At 41.8% G+C, this 19,476-nt stretch overlaps 1 protein-coding gene across 1 annotated transcript; it reads right to left on the bottom strand.

Annotated features, from left to right (window-relative positions):
• Window positions 1–12,544: 12,544 nt before the first annotated feature.
• Window positions 12,545–19,349, bottom strand: GATD3 (glutamine amidotransferase class 1 domain containing 3). Its single transcript, XM_082497289.1, has 7 exons — window positions 19,141–19,349; window positions 16,918–16,970; window positions 16,038–16,151; window positions 15,530–15,649; window positions 14,611–14,703; window positions 14,181–14,331; window positions 12,545–13,577 (listed from the first exon to the last, which is right to left on the bottom strand). Exons 1-7 carry the CDS (start codon window positions 19,252–19,254, stop codon window positions 13,422–13,424), a joined length of 801 nt encoding a protein of 266 aa, XP_082353415.1. The 5' UTR covers window positions 19,255–19,349; the 3' UTR covers window positions 12,545–13,421.
• Between the last annotated feature and the right edge of the window lie 127 nt (window positions 19,350–19,476).

Here is a 19,476-nt window from a genome sequence, read left to right as displayed (position 1 = left end):
AGCTCTCAACACAGCAAGCAGAGTCTCCTTCCACCGACAACCAGAAATAGCCCTGGGGAGATGTGTTTTTTCCAGCTAAAAGTTTATGTTGTTGGGGAAAAGCGGACTGGGATTTTCAGCTGAAAAATCTGAAAACCCAGGGAAAGCTGATGTTTGGTGGTAGAGTTGTAATTCAAGACACTTGCTTGGCTCTGCAATTTAGCTCTCGGAATTATACTTTTCCTTCCGCTTTTATGTCTGTCTGGATAGACACAATGTGACATCAAACAAGCCTCAAAACAGGCACTGATTAATATGGGAAGAGAGGCCGAAGCACATAACAAGCTAAGCCCTGGCTGATGTCAGTGACTTCAAGGGGGAACTGGGACTCTTTGGCCTTTAGCCCGATATATGTGCAGTGCTGGTGCAGGCTTAGAACACAGGAATGACCACACCGCATCCAAGAACATTTACTTCCATATTCAGGCTGATTACTTACCCCTTATGCTTCACAGAACTTTGGCCACAAAAGCAGATGGAGTTGTTTCACAGTGAATTTTAGTTTTTCCGCCTGGCTCAATCGCAAACTCATGCTGCTTTTGTTCTGCTCCCTGCTGGGGATGAAAGTTTTCCATCCAAATTAATCCCTCTGCATTTTAATTTGTAAAATCATTTTATGAAACAGGTTTGGTCAGAGTGTTAATTTAAGCCCCCCATTCTGTGTTGAAAATACCTAGTTGTCTATGCTTTATAAACACATAGAACCCTTCTCCCATATGCCAGCCTTCTCCTAGAAAATATCACACCACAATCTAGTACGAGTTGTCCTACATCATAGTGGCAGACTCCCCCCATTTGTGCAAGTTTCAGTATACTTTCAACTTGGAAGAATTTACAAAAATAATTACTATCAAAGTTATTAAATGAACAGTGTGTATAAGTTGAGATGCATGTGGCTTCCTGCCCTGCCTGTCCGCCTGCCCGTTCGCCAGCAGGCTACCCTCACCCTGCTTCTTGTGTGTGCTGGAATTGGTTGGTATGGTTGGTAACAACGCTGCCCGACGTCCAGGCCACCCAGAAAAAGTACCTGTCTCCCCGAGACCTTGGAAAAAGTCATTTCGTTAAAGTGGGAATGGCAGACCTTCTTTGTGGGTTACAGGGAGAATAACCGTACCAAAGGGTTCGAGAGACCCAGGGACAGATGTTAGCAAGAGCCCTGGGTTCACCCAGACCGACCAGCAGAAAAAGGCTCTGTTTTGGTCAGACCCTCAGCAAGATGTCGCAGGGGAAGGGAGGTGGGGCCTCTAGCACAATATTTACAAATCAGAAGCCACAATCCGATAGGTGAGAAATGGGAGCTGGGGGAGACGAAACTCATCCAGGATTTTTCTCTTGCCGATATAACACCCTTTTCACACTTCTCCATTTTTCAGCCAGACTTCCTACAAAACCAGGGCTTGCTTAATCATGTCTGCCTGTCCTCACTTCCCCGCATCCCCTTCTCCTCTTGTGAACTGAGTAATTAAAATCAAATCTGACGCCCGATCTCAAAGACTAAGATCCCCAGAAGCTGGGATTAAAACCACCAGCTAAGGAGACAAGTTCAAGCAGCCCCCACACTGATGAAGTGAAGGAAACTTGCACACAGCAACATCTGTCCTGCTGCACAGCTGGCCGGGCACTGAACAGCCAGGGGCCCTGAGTCCTGGCACAGCACACGCTGCCTCCCGCCTGGCTGGGAGCAGGAGGACACGGGCAGAAGGTGGTGCAGGAAGAGAGGCAATAATGACACGATGAAGCCAAATGATAGGAAACCTGGCGTCCCTAGCTCTGCTGGGCACTGAGAAATTTGTCTGGTTTTTTATTCCAGGTCAAGCAGACACAACGTGCCACACATTTGTTGGAGAAACTGTCATTTTGCCTTGCATCGCTACCTCTCCCGGAGAGCTGATCCTTTCCAATTCAATGCTCTACTGGCAGATAGACTCTGTTGTAGTGCACTTTTCTTACAATGGGCAGGATTCGCCGGATTTCCAGGACCAACATTACCGTGGCAGAACTAGTCTTTTTTTGGACCAGATGAAGCATGGCAACTTTTCCTTAAAGCTCTCCAACGTCCAATTACAGGACGCAGCTGTATATACTTGCATCTACAAACAGACTGGGGATCATCCCAGCCAAACACAGAAATCTAAAATTAATCTCATTGTATCAGGTAAGATTATTTTTTTTTTTTGGTAGAGAGAGGGAGTTGAGGGCAGCATTTCTTGTTGACAAGCCATTTGGTTATTTATGGGTTTGTACTGTCCTGGATCCACCTTGCCCCAGAGGAACGGGAGAGTTTATCTCATTATTTGCACTTGGGTCTGTGAAGGAAGCAGGATTAGTTTCACCTCTAGCAATTGGATCCGAAGTCCAGGCCATACACCCTTTCAGATGAAAGAGGGGCAGTTGCTAATTACCTTTCCCTTACAGCTGGAAGATCTGGACCTGGTGGCAAGGCTGGACACGTGCAACAAGAATTACTATTTTTCTTCCTTAGGAAAATGAGTGACACCATAACATGTAGTTGAATAATGCCAAACAACTGAGCTAATAACTACAAGCATGGCCAGTAGAATGATGGGGCATTGGGTTCGACCAGTTGACCAACTGAAAAAGCCCATTAAAAAAAGGGGATACAGGTCAAAACAAATCATAGTTTTTTAAAGTGCTTTGCCTGAATAAACCAGCTGGAAACGTTCTTTATGGTCAACCACATACATTTAATTCTTCTTTTCAAGTAATATAAACCCTTTAATATGCTTGTTTTAATGCACATCATTCTCAAGAGAAAAATGTTTTTAAGATGTGAAGTGAAACACTTTTGTTCAGAAAATTTCAAAGTCAAATGCTTTGCAGTTTTCAAAATGAAAAAAGAGCATTTTGAAAATGCAGAATCAAAATGTTGTCATCTCATTTTTGGGAGCAGTAAGGTGTCTTTTACTCTGATTTAATTCTGTGATCATATTTAAAGTTTCGCTTTGTTTGACAAATGTATCCTTTCTCAGAAAAAAAACACTAACCCTTAGATCAATTATCAGTACCCTTTTCCTGTTCTAGGCTCAAACAAATAACTTCGATGTTTGTGCTTTTTTCCAGCTCCACCTAGCACTGAGGAGGCACCCTCCCCTTCTGGTAAGGCAATGCTCCTTAATCTGCTAAGTGTCTAAGTGATTATGCAGTGCTTTAATTTGAATTTGCAAGATTGGTAAAACACGCTGAATAGAAGAAGCCCCATAGACTTATGGTGCTTGTTCTCTCTTACTAAGTCTACAAAAATACAGCTGTCCCAGACAGGGAAAAATATCTTCACCACTAAGACAGACCTAGCCCACGGAAAGAATACTGAAGTACCAGCAGTCACTAGTCCATAAAACTACTCCCCATTATGGGCATCATAAAAAACCAATAAAAACCAAGTTACATGGAAGACATTTGGTTCTGTGAGTTAAGGCCTTTGTAAATTATCTTGGTGTTAATGAACTACCAGATCAAGAGATTTGGGGGGTCTTTGGGGGTAAATAAGGTAATAAATATTCTGAAAATACATCATTAATGACTCCACATAAGCTCTTCTGGGAAAATAAAAGCAGATCTCATCAAAAGCCAATTCTGAAGTACAGTGCAGATGCTAATGTCTAGGTTTAATCATTACAGAGAAGTAACTACACTAGGATAATTTTTAAACACTTCTGAAGTGAACAGAATACAGAAGGGCTGTCCGGTTCTGACATGCCATCATCAGTAAATTCTCCTGTAAAAATCCTGCTTGCAAGCCAAATTATTCTTATATGCTCTACAAAATCTTACATCGGTATCAAACCTGTAACATTTTGTCATATAAAAATCAATACCTGCTACTTGTATTTTACTTGGTGTAGTTGAAAGATATAATCCATTACGTGACAATAATTCTATTACAGTTAATGTAATAAGTTCGGCCACAATATGACGTTACAACCAGATTAAGCAGCAATAAACTCAAATAGAAACTAAGGAAGATAAGTGTTCCAGTGTTTTATCTCATGACCACATAGAAAAAATCAGCTCTGTACTTCATGAGCAATAAACAATTTGAAACATTACAGGAAATATCCTTCCTAGACATAAGATAGCTCCTCTAGCTGGCTTAAAGGTCTTTAAAAACCGTGAAGTTAAATTCAGTATGGTATCATGTGCCTTCAGCGACACAGCACCAAATTATAACATTATCAAATCAAACAGAACAGGAGCTAGAATATCTCTAGCTGTTACCGGCCACAAGAAATAAGAAATTATCAAGGATCAAACTTTTAAATGCCTTAGCAATGGAAGTTTCTCAAAACCAAAATATGAGTAGGCTGTATCCAAAGGAGATAGTTGTAGCTATGTTTGACTCAGCCAAAAACTTTCTGACTTCTACTCCTTAATATAAACTATTTCTTACCATGAAAAGGTATCTTCATTAAAAAAAAAAAAAAGCGATTGGGACAAGGGGGGTGTTTCAGCTTTGCTATAGGAAAACAGAGTCACACACGTAAGTCACCTGAGAGTTCTTGTACTTCTGGATTTTGGGGGGCTTGGAGGAAAGAACAAAAGCCTAAGTTTTCAAACATAATTTTTTGCAAAAAGGAAAAAATATTTCCTGTTGTCAACTTCTTTTAAAGAAAATCATCAGCCACAGCTCCCATTTTTTAAATTTTCAGCAATTTCTGAAGAAAGGAAGGAAGGAAGAAAATCCCTTTTGAATTAGTTGTTATTTTGGAAGAGACTTAGAAAAGTTAAATGACTTGCTGAGAACAAAGACCCTGTATGCAGAAATAGTTCTCACTCTTTGCCATCACCATAACCAAATCAGCAGATATTTATTAGTTTTATATAAAACAGATACAGTTTTGGCCTGTTTCACTCCTGCTTCATTTCTGTTTATTTGCTGGATTGATTATTTTTCCTGATTATTTTAAAGAGCCTGATTTTACTGTCACTCTGGGTTTCTTGCGAGACTGCTTCTGGGTCAATCAAAACTTGTTTTAAAATTTTTCAGGGAAAAATGAAAGTGCCTAGGCCTGGAAGAGGTCACAAGAGGCCAGGAGACTTGGGATAATCCTACATTTATTTCAAAGCCTTACTGAGAACTACCCGATGTTTCCTTGCTTTTTACATGTTCATACCACATACTCCTTCTAGGAAGAGGGGGAGGAAGCACCCCTACTAGCAATAAGTTAAACTGCAACAACATACTGAAAGCTGAGACCGCAGCAACAGGAACAGCTTAACAATTGGTATAAAAAACCAATGCACAGCCTGATCTTCCCAGAGAAGGACTAAATGCTTATAGGAAATTGTTTCTCTACCGCTTAAGTGAGAGGTTCCAAATCTTTTTTTTTTGTTTGTGTACTACATCCAGCACGAGTTGCAGGTACCATCTGTGCCAAGGCTAATCTGTGCCCTGTGTCCACGTTGTGGCTTAAGTACAAATAGTGGTACACAGCGCTGCTACCACCTAAGCGTCTGTGACCTAAACTCTTTAATACTCATTACCGTTATTTATGGACTCTTAATCACAATGGCTACCTCAGGCCCTGAGTGGGTAGAATTACAATGGATTTTATACTCTTTTAGTTGTTTTATCAGGATTTTAAACACGTGTTCTCAGTCATCCAGAAAAGGAAGTTGTATTCATTGTTGCTGAGTGTCTGTGCCTTTTCTATGAAGGAGAAAAAATGATTTGTCACAGTACCTTGAGACTGTTTTTTTCTGGATGGTACACACACGCACAAAAAGGAGAATTTTGAAAATGAGCCAAGATCCACATGATTTTACAAACAATCTTCCATCAATGCAATCACGTCAAATATATCACACAAACTTCAGATACACTTCTTGTCAAGCACCAGTTACATGCCGACTTTCTCTTTTTTAATTTTTCAGGACACAGTCGGATTTCCTCCAGAAGCCCTGCTGATGCACCGTGTCTGGCTATGCTTCCCCTCTCCTTCCACCTCCTGGTCACGCTGGGAGCTTGGCACTTGTAACTGGGGAAGCCAATCTTCTCTTTGGGAGGCTCTACTCACCAGAGGACCTCGCTGGGCAGGACAGCTCTGTATGGTTAGAGCGACGACTGTTCCAGAGCCACGGGAAAGAAACACCAATAGCTGAAAACAGACCTAGCACTAGGTGTTGAAGTCCCACATTTTGGTGTTCCACAAAAAGGCAGCAAAACTCAGAGGTGGCAAGTCTGCTTTTTCATTTGTTTCTTGGAGCCCCGTTTTAGTGCTGCCAGTATAAATACTTTAGTTTGGATTTTGTGGTTTTGCTTTAATGACGGGATCAAAGATTCACAAAACTACGAGGTCATGTTACAATTGATCCTAGAGACATCTCTTGCCTAAGATCTCATTTGCTGTCCTTCAAGAGAACTGAAAGGAGGAGAAGGGGTAATTACCCTCTGTGTCAGATAAAAACTGGAAATAGGAAGACACTCGCATTTTGTGAAATGTAAGGATGGAAACCTTGTGAAACTTGAGCCTGTGGAACTTTAGCTTCTATTTTTACTTATAAGCGTCACGGGCTAGCAGCAACAACTTTTTTTCCATGAGAAATGTAGTCTTTCTTCAGCAGAAGGATGAAGCTGACCGACAAAGATGATGGAAGTTCATAAAACATCAACATAGAGGAAGGAAGTGATGTATTATTACAAAATCCACTTCTAAATAAGCCAAAAGCTTTAGAAGGCTGAATTGGTATTTTATCTTTTTGTCATGAAACACGGCAAGGTAAATGTCAACATCACGAAAAGCTGGATTCTTTAGCTAGAACCGTGTGGTAAGAAATTGTTACTGTGGCAATGTTATGGTACCCTTGGAGGAAAAAAGAATTAAAAACTGGTCAGACTAATTGTAACTGATACGTATGCAAATTAAATGGGTTTAGTTCTGGAAGTGTTCGATTCAGGCAGCATACATGTCCTGTGTAAAACTAAGACTGAAAGGATCCTGTGTACCAACAATATCAGGAAAGTACAGTTTTGTTTCGGGCCAGAGCTGCTGCAACCGCCCTATTACAGAACTGAGAAGCGTCCGGAGAACTACTCACCCTGGCTGGTGAACAGCGGTGACTGCAACGCACTCCTTCTGGCTGAGCCCCCAAGCAGAGGGAAGTGACTCATAAGGACGCACATAAAGTCATTTTGATTTGGAACAGTTCCACCCTCTTTCCAAAGGAAAGACAGGATTGTTTTTGCAAGAAAGGGAACAGAATAAAATAGAGCTTAAAATGGTATCCATTGAGGTAAAGGAGATAGTTACCTTTGACTTTCTTAACAAAGGGCCCTTTCCCCATGGTGGGGAGGAGAGACAAAATCCCACGCACGGCCTGCGCTGCTGCTGCAGGAAGCTCAGTTGGTACTTGGACTACCCTGGGTACAGAGCAGCTTAGCTAACAGCTGGGGTCCCACTTCACAGAAAGATCTGAACGTAACAGTTGTGCATACTGTGATTGTCTTTTTGTGTCCTACCCTCCAAATATTTTTCTCAGATTCCACGTATTTTTAAAAACAAAAGTGGATTAAGAATAAAAACTTTTAAAAAAAAAACAACCCCGATAAGAGCAATTGCTTGGTCTGTAATAGGTTTTTTTATTTGTATTCCAGTTGTTTTTATTTGTATTCCAGTTGTTAGCTAGGCTCCCTGTGCAATCAGAAAGTCCGAAAGGTGGAATTTGTACTGGTCTGTCAGTCCTCAAAGTCTGAACTGCTTGCCCTCATCTCAAGGACCGTATGACTTTTAAAAATCTAATAGCCCCTTAAGCGGCCATCCACTTTTCAAAAGATGTTGAGGCACACCACCAACATGAGCACCTCCACTCACAAGTGCAAGCTGTGTGGCTACACAGCTGCAAAAATTTCTCGGGCAAGCAAATGAGTAATTACTTAGATACTTCCATGCAGGCAGGCAGGGCTAGAACAGAGCCTCACGGCTGTGGAAAGGGACAGCCCGGTTGCACCTTTAAGAGCCGGCACTGTGCTGGCTGGTACCTACGAGGAACATCCAGTTCCCTCAGTCATCTGCCTCTTTCGCTCTCGGAAGGGATTCTCCCTGCCCGTGCAAACAGGCATGAATCACAGTAAGCATCTGAGCAGATGAAGGCGGGAGGGATGAAGGGTGGGGGGAAGAAGACTGGATGACCTCTAAATGTTGCTTACAACCCTGCTTTTTTATGACTCGGATTTGCAGCAGCACTTAGGATGTTTAAACGTCCCTGTCTATTATCTTTTCCCAGAGCTGTAGTTAATGCCATCCCATCAGTAATATATGACCACCATTCCGTTTTCCTGGGAGACTGCGAGGGAAGGTTTGAATGACTAGCAGACCTTGATTTGTCCTTCCTCGCCTGGGTGACGACATAGCAAACATGTCTTAAAGTTCACTCAATGTGCAGAATGTGAGCAGCACATACTTCTTGTGTTTTCCAGAGTTTCAGCGTAAACGAGAGGGAGAGCTTTGAAAACTAAGGAGCACAACAACAATCCACACATTTAGGAAGGAGAAATCTCCATTTTTCTCACTTGTAGTACCCTGGCGGCCCACACCTCTGTATTTCATATGGCAAGAGCATAGGCTGATAATCTGCTACATTAAAGAAATTCTTCAGAGATCCTTGTACATTATTCTTGTAAAAGAACGGCTCTAAAAGCGAGTTCATTTTTTTCACGTTTGACAGTGAAACCGGTAGGAGACAAAAAGCAGTTTGTTTGCTCATCTTGTAGTTTATCTAAGTTTACAGTGAGGCCAGTTTAATTGGTTAGTGCTTTCCGCTGAGCTCGTTTCAGTTCCATATGATGTGGGAGAAATGGCCCATTTAGATCATCAGCAATAAATGAATGTAATAAATTTGATGCAGAATTTTCACTACTAGATCAGATAACATTCACATAGTACAATACTCAGCAGTTGAACAAAAGGTACTGAAAAATACTGAAAATAAGTATGGAAGGTGATTACTTTTAAATAAGCAACACGAAACCGTGTTGCTATGGGTAATGCAATCCTCATTGCAACTTCTGTTTCAGCTTCTGGGATTGTCCAAGTGTAGTCCCTTCTCTTCCCCTCTTTCTCTCTTTCCGCAGAAATTCTGACCGCCACTGAAATCACCTTGGAAAAGATAACCCAATATCAGTTCCTTAATTCTTCTGAGGGCAAAGGCTGACCCATACAACAAGCAAGCTTCCCCTCAACCACTTCAAGCCATGGGAAGGAGGAAGAAAAAAACAGCTCAAACAAAAGACTCAAGCCCTGGAACGCAGGCAACTCTCAATTGTTTGCAGATGGAGGATTATCTAAGCTCCCACTCTGAAAAAATAAAAAAATACATACATATACACACACACATAAAAGATACTGATAGCTTGCAAACACACAGACCCTTCGAGAAACAGTGTGTTTTGTTCCAGGAGTATTTCTGGGCCTAATAAAAATCCCTCCCTACAAACCTTGGGTTTAGGTCACCTTGGCTATAATAGCATTATTATTTACAAAAAACAAACCAAAAGCAAAAATCAAACCCCCCCAAACCAACAAAAACCCGCACCCACTGTGTACTTTTATGACTTTATACAACACTTCTCATTTTTCGCGGGAAGGCTTTAGAGCTTAATGTAAGTATATTTGATATTATACTTTCCAGAGGATAAATAAGAAGTCACTGTGTTGAAGAAATGAGTCTTAACAAGACAGCAGGACAAAGGCATTCATTACGATGGAACTGGATTTCCTATTTATTTTTGTTAAGCAGGCAGGAAGCAGTATTTGCTTGATTCCCTTTATGTGAGAAAAAGTCAACGTAACAGTGTCGTACAGAAAACAGCTGGAATATTGCGCCTAGGTAAGTGAAAACCTGCACAGAACATCGTTCAGCAAGTGCCCCCTGCTGGCACCTCATTCACCCAAAACGGCTCTATTGTAGCCACAAACCCAAGGGTAAAAAAGAAGGAAAAGCGCATCTCAATCCCCAACTCTCATTCCTGCTTTTAGAAGAAAAAAGCACTGCTGTCAAATTTGTGAGCACTGCAACAATCTGCAGCGAAACATTTCGTAAAATGGGGTTTGCGTGTAGGCATCAAGGAGGGCAAAACGAGGCAGGCAGCAACACAGAGGTAACGACTCCCCCACACACCCCACAAGTTCACTGCATCACAACACTAGAAAACCACCGCAAGCAGAAGGGGCATTTATTACCACTCCCTTTCAGCAGGACAAAGTTCTTAAATGCTTTCTGAAGATGAAAAATGGCAGGATCCATAAGCCAGATATTGCATTGCCTCCTTGTGGAGGCTTGAAGAAACCACATTCTTTCAGTTTTTATTTCTGATGGCGTTTAACAAAACTTCTGTCCACTAGGCTGAAACTAGCAAACCACTCAGCAGCTCCAAACAGCCCTACAGAAGGAAAGGAAAAACCCAGCTTGGCAGGCAAACGGCTCTATTAATCTCTGAACGCACACGGAATTTCCCTCCAAATTTACAGTGGCTGAAAGCCAATCTTACATCTTCCACCAAAGTTTAAAGGTCTTCTATTAATAAAAAAATATTTTCAAATGTGTGAACAAAAGGTTTGTACTCTGCACGACTGTGAAATTTGAGAGAATAAAAAAACAAAAGGCAATTCTGGCGCATGGTCCTCCCTTAAAAAACGTTATCTCTGAATGATGGAAAAAAAGAATGGTAAAAAGGTGCTCTAAAATGTGATTATTTCTGAAAATAAAATTTTGTCTGATTTCCCCAGTGCATATCTGTTTGTCCCATCCCCACTAAACGCCCGAGCTTCCAGCACTGACAACGCTGTATGGGTAGCTCGCTTTTTATAACTGACTTGAAAAATGTTTCGGGCACTGAGGAGCTGGTTCCTTCGTTACTCTCGTTACAACTTGACAGCCCTAGCCCTCAAACAGTCACTGATATTGAGACCGTTATTTTACAGTATTGCTGTTATTTGGCAGATGAGATGTTGTGTCAAATTAGGCGGGCTTTTCAATTTGCATACTTGATTCTAAGCGTGTGGAAGCCACCAGGTTGGGCATCCACATGACCACCACTGCATCTGCTTAGAAAGCTACACAGTAGATTATTAGTAGTCTTCATTATTTGGGTATCTGGATTCAAGAAAGAATGTCACAGGGCTGTAAAAAGAGGCAACATCTGGATGGTCTAGCAACCAACTTGCAACAACTGGTCCCTATAAGATAACAGCAACTTCTTCAAAAAAACCCATCTTTTTCCTCAGGACATCTTAACCTAATATTCAGAATCTACGAAAGGTTTATGCTCCACAGCTGCACATACTAGGAACTGCAGATATGAGAAACCCTAAATACATACACACAACCTGCTGTGGCAAGGGGAGCCAACAGAAAGATTTGACTCTCAATCCCTGACAGGAAGAGTAGAGCTCAATTTAGATCACTCTTACAGCAGATGATGGTACCATTAACACAGCAGCAGCTGTTCTCCCTCTGCTCTGGGGGTTTCAATACCATCTCTGTTTTGTGATACCTTCTTTTGTTACCAAATTTCTTTTAAAACTCCTGCAGATGCAGGAAAGTCACACATTTTAAAATGTCATTACATGTTATATGAACAATGACCTCCCATACTCTGCTAGGCCTCCGTGTATAAAATTGATATTATAAACATCCACTTACGTACCAGCAAAGCTTACAGAGGGAAGTACTTGCAGTGTATTACATAGTGGCAGTGTTTTAAATTCTGTTTCTTACCAACTTGATACTGAAAATTTCATGAAGAGTTTCATGCACAAGCAAAAAAGTTTCAGAGTATGCCCACTATCCACTTTAAGAACCATACTTGCTGCCAGGATGACCTGCTTTCCGTGTGTGATCTCTTTGTAACCACACTGGGGTTGGCCATCGGCACAAGAGTTCTATGAAATCCCCCAAGACAACAGTGCCATCTTCGAAGGACAAATTCAGATCTTCTAAATCCAAACGTGATTTTTTTCAGCGACAAAAAATTAACCACCTACTAAAAGGCTCCAGAAGCAAAAAAGCTTATTCCGTGAACACTGACCGAGCCAGCTGAGCACGCCAACTGCTCATGCTCAAGCTTCATTCCTCCTCTTTGCTCTCCTCAATAAAAATAAAAGCCATTCCACATCCCTACCAAGTCTTCAGCCACCGACAGTATTTACCACACTCCAACCCAATCTAAGGCTCGTAGATTTCATTTATGAAGCACACAATTCTCCCTTACAAGTATGGGTTCTCTTCAGCATGTCTGTAATGGAAAAGGAACTTTAATACAAGATAAGGGGTGTCATTTTGCTTGTTTGTTTTGAGAAATGTTGCTTCCTGCTGAACAGAAAGGTAACAAATAACTCGGAAGGTGGGAAGGAGACTGGTGGATTATATATGGAAAAAACATCCCAAAGACATAAAGAGAACTGAAAAGCCGAAAAACTGCTAGAATCCATCAACCAGTGTAAATTATCAAATGCAGCTGTCACACAAAAGTGAAGGGACAAGGATGAAATAAAGGCAGACATTAATTTATTTATACATCATTATTCCAGACATTCAATAATATTTCTTTGGAGAAAGCTTTATTACCCTAAAGCAGGGAAAGCGAGGATAATTTTAGATTGTTTTTTCCACCCACTACTAGTCATGCAACTACTTTAACATGGATATTATCCTTAAAAATTGTGCGTCACATCAGCGGATGTTTTCTCTTTCATTTCAAGACTTTTTTAGCGATAATGGGCCAATGGATGAATTTTTCAAAGTGCTAGGGTTGTAACAGTTAAGATGTATCCCGCTGCTGATTGATACCCAGAATGGCTCCTTTGTGAAAACAGGATTCTTTGAAATGGAAAAACAAAACATTAATCTTTTAATTAACACCAAACTAAATTAAGATGTGGAAGATGTCTATTCCCTTGACAGCTGATCCTGGCTTTTAGTTCACAGACACAGGCCTGAGCACACAAACCTTGAACCACGCACTAATTCCTCTCATTCTTCATCCATCACACATACTGCCACTGCACCTGCTATATCCCTATAACACATCTGCCCTCAGCTTCTGAAAGGGCCTTTAGTCTCTTTTTGCCTCCACAGAAATGATTTGACACTGGTGTATTGGGAGGGCTGGTTTCAGAATATGTCCGCACAGCTCTCTCCAGCTGAAAAAGCTCAAGAAAATGCTCTGTGTCTCAGGCCAGACTTCATACTCCGTAAGGCCTCCTGCAGGCCCCTCTCGCAGAAAGAACATGGAAAAACCTGCAGCTGGGAATCAATCGGCGTCATATCAGCATTCACTAGAGCGTGAACAGGACAAGCAGTTTCCATTGGTCCATATTCTATTTCATACTACACCCTAAATTTAAACATTTCTTGAATTTTTTTTTTTATTTGCCAGTTAATTTTAGCACATTCTTTACCATGGCCCCAATGCCATCGAAGATATTATGTAATTCCGTTTCACACATAAATGCTGGGGTAGTCACCACCTTGTTTTTTGTATCCACATGAGCTTCGTAAAAGGGAGTTAAGGAAAACGCAGCCTATGTCTCACTTGCAGATGCTGTCTGCAAAACAAACCCTCATTGACAAAACCTCCCAACTCCACTCTCCTATAAAAAAGCACCTCCAAATATATACCATCCAGCTGTAAAGACAGCTGCAACCTATAATTCAAGATGCTAGAAACTACTTTTGCCAAAAATACAAACACTGCAAGAGCAATCTGTAGGGATGCTCAGAAACACAAGAAAACCTACAAAATTTACTGACTGTAATAAAATGTCTCTGAGATCAGTTTGATTACAGCATTAGCCTTCAGGAAAAGAAAAAAAAATAATCTCAAAGTGGACTGACCAATTGTAACTTCTGCCAGTTTTATGTGCAAATTCACTCAGCATTTACTGCATTACTGGGTGTCCCAGGGAGTTCTGTGGCAATGATGGAGAACGACTTCTAACTACACAGCTGTGTAGAGAAGACCACGTTTCTAACCATGCACTGTATTACACGCTACCTGCTATACACTGCATTTTCCCACTAAACCTTAAGTGGAAAAGCGTAGATCCTGCGCGTATTCATTACTGTAACGACACATTACTAAACTGTCTCTCCACATGGAAATTAACAGGAAAGGATATAGTTACTTCTTTCACACAATGCTTTCCTCCCAGTTCTTTAATGGCTCCTGCAGTCCCGGCATAAGGCCACTTTCCACCTTCCTCTTCTTCATGGCCCACAGTAACTTCAGCACCAGAGAGAACCTTTGCTGCCAACACTGGTGAAATGCAGCAAAGACTGTAACAAAAGGAATTATAAGAGTGATTCTATAACGGCTCTCTTTCAAATCTGAAAGAAATCACAAGGCAACTTGCACTCAGCATTTTCTTAGCTGCTTCTCTGACAAACACCTCCACACACACACGCATCTTGAAAAACACATTTAAAAAAATAAGCTACAACTGATACAAAACAGATTTTTTTTCTAGTCCCAACAGTAACAGCTGCACATTTCAACAAAACTTATATTGTCTCCATGCTCACACTATCAAATGCCCCTCCAACTAACATACGTACCCAATAGGTTTGCCTGCTTTGTGGAAGTCTTTCAAGACACGTTCAACTTCTCTGTTCACCTTGCAATCTTTCCCATCAACAGCAAAGGTAGATCTGCCACAACAAGCAACTTTATACATAACTCAGTATAAACTTAGAAAATAGAGATGCCTATCTGCCCGAGACTGGCTCTCAAGGGTCATCACAGACTTAACAGCTTCTAAAAGGTGGTTGAAAAAACCTGTAGTCGACCATCTACATTTTGGCCAAAATGACTCACTTCTAAGGCTTTGGTATGTCAGAAATTTCCTTACTTGACATAAACAGCTAGAAATAAGAACTACCAAATCAGCTTTCTAGGATTACCGAGAAGTGGAACAGCAATGTTTTCAAAGAAGAAAAACACTTACGAAGAAAAGGGAAATAACATTCAGGTTTCTCAGAGCCAAGAAAATGGCAGGTCAATAACAAGATAATCGGTATAGTAACTAACGCTTTTTTTTTTTTTTCTCTTGAGCTAGCTGTTGTTTTATCATTACTAATGCAAGAGGGGACTTTTTGATAGGCAGACATGAAGAAACGGAATAACACTAGGAACACCCTGAACTATTGAAGTTTGACCTTCACTTGCCTCAGCCAGGCCCAAAAAGAGTTACCACAAGGGTGGGGGAAAAAGGATTCTTGTGCATTATCTAAACTCCAGAATTCTTACCAACATTGTTCGAAAAATTTGAAATGTGACAACGCCAGTAAGAATTACAACTGGAAACCATCATGTACAGCACAACTTAACTCCAAGACTTTGAAAGGAGTTTTCCTTATTAAGTAGTGGTTAGATATGTAGTAAATAAGGCCATTTATTGCTTCCTGATTTTATTGTGTGAATCATAGTCGATCACAAATATTTAGACAAGGAGTCTAACGCTTAGTTGGCACTCACAAGTTTTTAGCAGCTCCAAATCCACCAGGGAATATCACGGCATCATGGTCTGCTGTAGTGAGCTTCGCCAGGCTTGCAATTTTACCACGAGCAATCCTTGCAGATTCCACTAAAACATTCCTTGAAGAACCAGAAATAAAAGAATGAGATTAATTAAGCATTTTCACACAGAAGAGCATAAAAAAAAAAAAAAGTTTTCGCAGAGGAAGAGCAGGGAGAGGAAGGGAAGAAGCAAGAACAACAGCGGTACTCAATAACCAAAGCTATTGATGCTTCTGAAACACTACTACTGGGAAACACAGGCATAAAGAGACTGTATATAATCAAGTCCATAAAAACTTGTTTAATATTTTCTCTCCAATCAAAATACCAGCTAGCAAGCTAGCATAATACTACTAAAGCCAGTCGGCAAAGTGCTAGAAGTGCAGTTACAGGCTGCTATGTCTGAAGAACGCCTAAGAGACTGAGGCTCAGCAGTCAGGGAAAACACATTAAACATAGACTTTACCTGGACTCAGCTTCAGCTGGTTGCCCTTTACTGTGGTCAATGACATGCATCTGAGGAACATCTGGAGCATACATCTGAACCTCAGCTCCCCCGCGACTAAGGTGTACCAGTATGCTACAAAAACAGAGATAAAGCATGCCAAAAATCTTCTGAGAGGCTTTATCTGGCCCCAAAGTCTTGCTACACATATTCCACCACCAGATTTTGAAAGAAGATGAAAAACACATGTCCTACCAAAGCATACTGAGCACTTAGCAGCAAAACCCCTCTATGTAGCACCAAATTGCAAAGCAAAACAGAAATTCGGTTTGCAGGCAGGGTCAGGTAAGCTAGAGCCAAGTTTCTTTGTTCAGTGCTCTTATGCAGGGAACCAAGAACAATAAAATCTTCCTTTCTCATTACAAGTCCACCAGGTGTTATGGAAGAGTCCCACAATTAACATACCTACGTGTACATTTAATCTCAGGCTAGGTGAAACATCTCTCAGCAATTACCACTAAGAGTTAATAATTCAGCTTGAGTATTAACAATTCTAGTATTAGATTTAGCCACAGGAACAGAAACTCAAGGTGAATATGAACTAAAGTCTTTATGTAACTCTCTTAAGATTGATTCTGGAACTCTGAATTTCTGTTTCTGAAGGAAAGACACTCAAACTCACTGCTGTGGCATTGCATACACTGTGCTGCATCTCTGGACAACCACAGAGTACTGCAAGAACGTGGCCTGAGCTCCTAGTTATGCTGCGAGAAAACTTGAAGCTTCATCATACATCTTTCAGGGCAATTCTGAAGGCCATAGAGAGCAAAACTGAATTCAACAGACTAATGTAATGTAAAGGAGACTTTTTTGGAGCCTACAGTTTCATAATGCAACTTACGCTGAAGCCTCATGGATTTCTGTGCCATCGTAGACACCACAACCAGACAGGACCTGCGGTAAGAAAATCAAGAGAGTATTTCAGGTGATACAAAACTTCCTACAGGATCTTTCAGAAGCCTTGTAAGATTTAAAAAAAAATCACCCAAACAACAACAAAATTCCTCCCATCCCCTAAAAAAAAACAACTTAGCAACAAGCTCTTTACTAAGCCAGTCAACATCATGCTATTAGCACTGGTGTTGCCATCTGACATACTGCAGAACTGACATTTCCTATTTATAGCTACCCATCACAGACAGGTCTCAGAAATAAACTAATATTTATTTATTTTCATTTATTCTTCAGAGTTAATAAACTGACATGATATCCTTAGGTATGTTTCTATTGTGCACACAACATGTTACTCTGAGTGTCATATGTTTATTTATGTCCATATGTCCATATCTGTGACACACCTTCTCATCCAGATGCACATCAAACAGAAGTGGGACAGAAGTACACTTCAAGGCAGCCCTTAGGATAAACTATTTTACCTGCTGCTGCATTTCATCTGAGGATCCACATCAGAGATCAATAGATAAATCACTTTTAATCTAATTATGCTATGTTAGCCATACTTTTCCTTATTACCATGTTAATAATACTTTCAGTTTGTTTATACATACTGGAAAATAAAAAGCACACAGCAATCAGCTATCCTTGTGTGGGTGGAGAGAGTCTTTCACAAAGTAGAAGAGAGGAGGAAAAAAAATAATTTAAAAACCTAGGGAAAAAAGCAATTATAAGAACAAAACAAAACCAAAAAAACCCAAAGGATTATCTAGTTCCTGAAAGTATATATATGAACACTTGTTGGGATTTTTTTGCTTGGTTGTTTGTTTTGAAAAAAAAAAAATCCAGTTAAGAGAGTTCATTTATTAACTTTACTCTCTTGCCTCCTGGTTTTATCTGTTTTTAGAAGCTTGAAAATTTTTAGTCAGACACAAACAGAAACTCACAACTGAAACTGTCTTAGAAACGTTGGACTTGAAGGGACTTTCAGATCACAACACCCAGCCCTCTGCTCTCACTGACACAACATCCTACCATCACTTCAACAAATGAGTAAGATCCATGAATGTTCTGTCTGTGTTAATTCTAACTACAATTCCGCTGCTCTGATATTTAAGAGCTACCTTCTACTTTCCAACTTTTTATTTAATCTTTTATTTAATCTAGACTGAATAAACATACAAACAACTGTGCTAAAGCTATCTTCTGTAAGAAACACTTTTTAAATGTTTTTGAAGCTCACTGAAACCAAAGTACTAAAACACTATCCTCTTCTGTTACTTCAGTACCTGCTTGGCGACAAAATCTGTCTTCTACCAGTCAGAAATTTATGCCGCTAATATCAACGGTAACATTTGTTTTCCACTCTCCATTTAAAAAGCTGTGATTTGCTAAAACGACAGCATTCCTGGTAAGTTACATTTTAGACATTTGGACTGGCATTCTGCTCATTCCTGAGCCAACTCTGCCCCAAATGGATTTCCTCATACAGGTTCTTATTTCTTGACGTTTGTTTTATGCTATCAAGTCTATGCAAAGCTCAAACTTCAAAGACTGCCCATTGAGCTCCAAAACTGCGTATCCATTCCGGATGCTATCTACAGCCTAAATTTTACTTTGGCAATCTGTAGCTCTCCTTCTCCTGGCTTTCTTTTCTATTTTCAACACTCTCTACCCTCCTTCATGCAGAAGGGCATAATCCAGTTTAAATATTTTCCTGTACGCCGCCAGTACCTCCCCCAATTACGCTGCAAATTATTTCAAGTTCAGGTCTTTATAACTCGACTCCAGGCCAACAGCAGCTACCCAGAAGCCAGTTTTTACGTGTTCCCCACTCCTGGTCCGGCTTCCTCCAAGTTACTCAATTCTAAACAGCTTTATCTTCTCCATCTCAGCCTCTCCCGAGGCTCTCCGGCTGCCGCGGCCACCAGGCGACCCTTTCCTCGGCCCGTCGCCACACCAAACCCTCTCCCCACCGCCGCAGCGAACCCGCCCGCAGAGGGGCTGAGGGTGCACAGGGACAGCCAAGTGGTAAAAAAGACAACCATCTTTCACCTCGGAACTGCTGCGCTGCCCCAGCCTCCCCCCCGCCTCCTTCCCGCCTCAGCCCGCGGCCGCCGGGGCCTCCTCCCGGAGGGGCGCGGCGCGGCGCGGCGCGGCCGTTACTCACCACAGCGACGCGGGCGGCGCGGCGGCGCCGAGCGGAGGAGTGGAAAGAGGCGAAGCCGCCGGGCGCTGCCCGCCGCAGCGCGGTGCCCAGGGCCGGCCCGCAGGAGGCCAACATGGCTGGAGGTGTGGGGCAGGGGGGAAGCCGAGCGGCGGCGCGGGGAAGCGGCGGCGGAGGGGGAAGGCGGGCAGGCCGCGGGGGGCGGGGCGGGCCGGGCCGGGCCGGGCCGGGCCGGGGAGAGCCGGGAGGCCGCTACGCCCTTGGCCGCGCCGCCCCCTAGAGGCGGGGAGGGGCAGCCCTCGGTCCCTTCCCGCACCGCGTTTGGCCATAAATAGCCCT

The sequence above is a fragment of the Vanellus vanellus genome (assembly GCF_965231255.1).
Source record: "Vanellus vanellus genome assembly, chromosome: 1".
NCBI lineage: Eukaryota > Metazoa > Chordata > Aves > Charadriiformes > Charadriidae > Vanellus > Vanellus vanellus.
The sequence above is the reverse complement of the archived record's forward strand: the minus strand, read 5'-3'. Positions and strand labels throughout refer to the sequence as shown.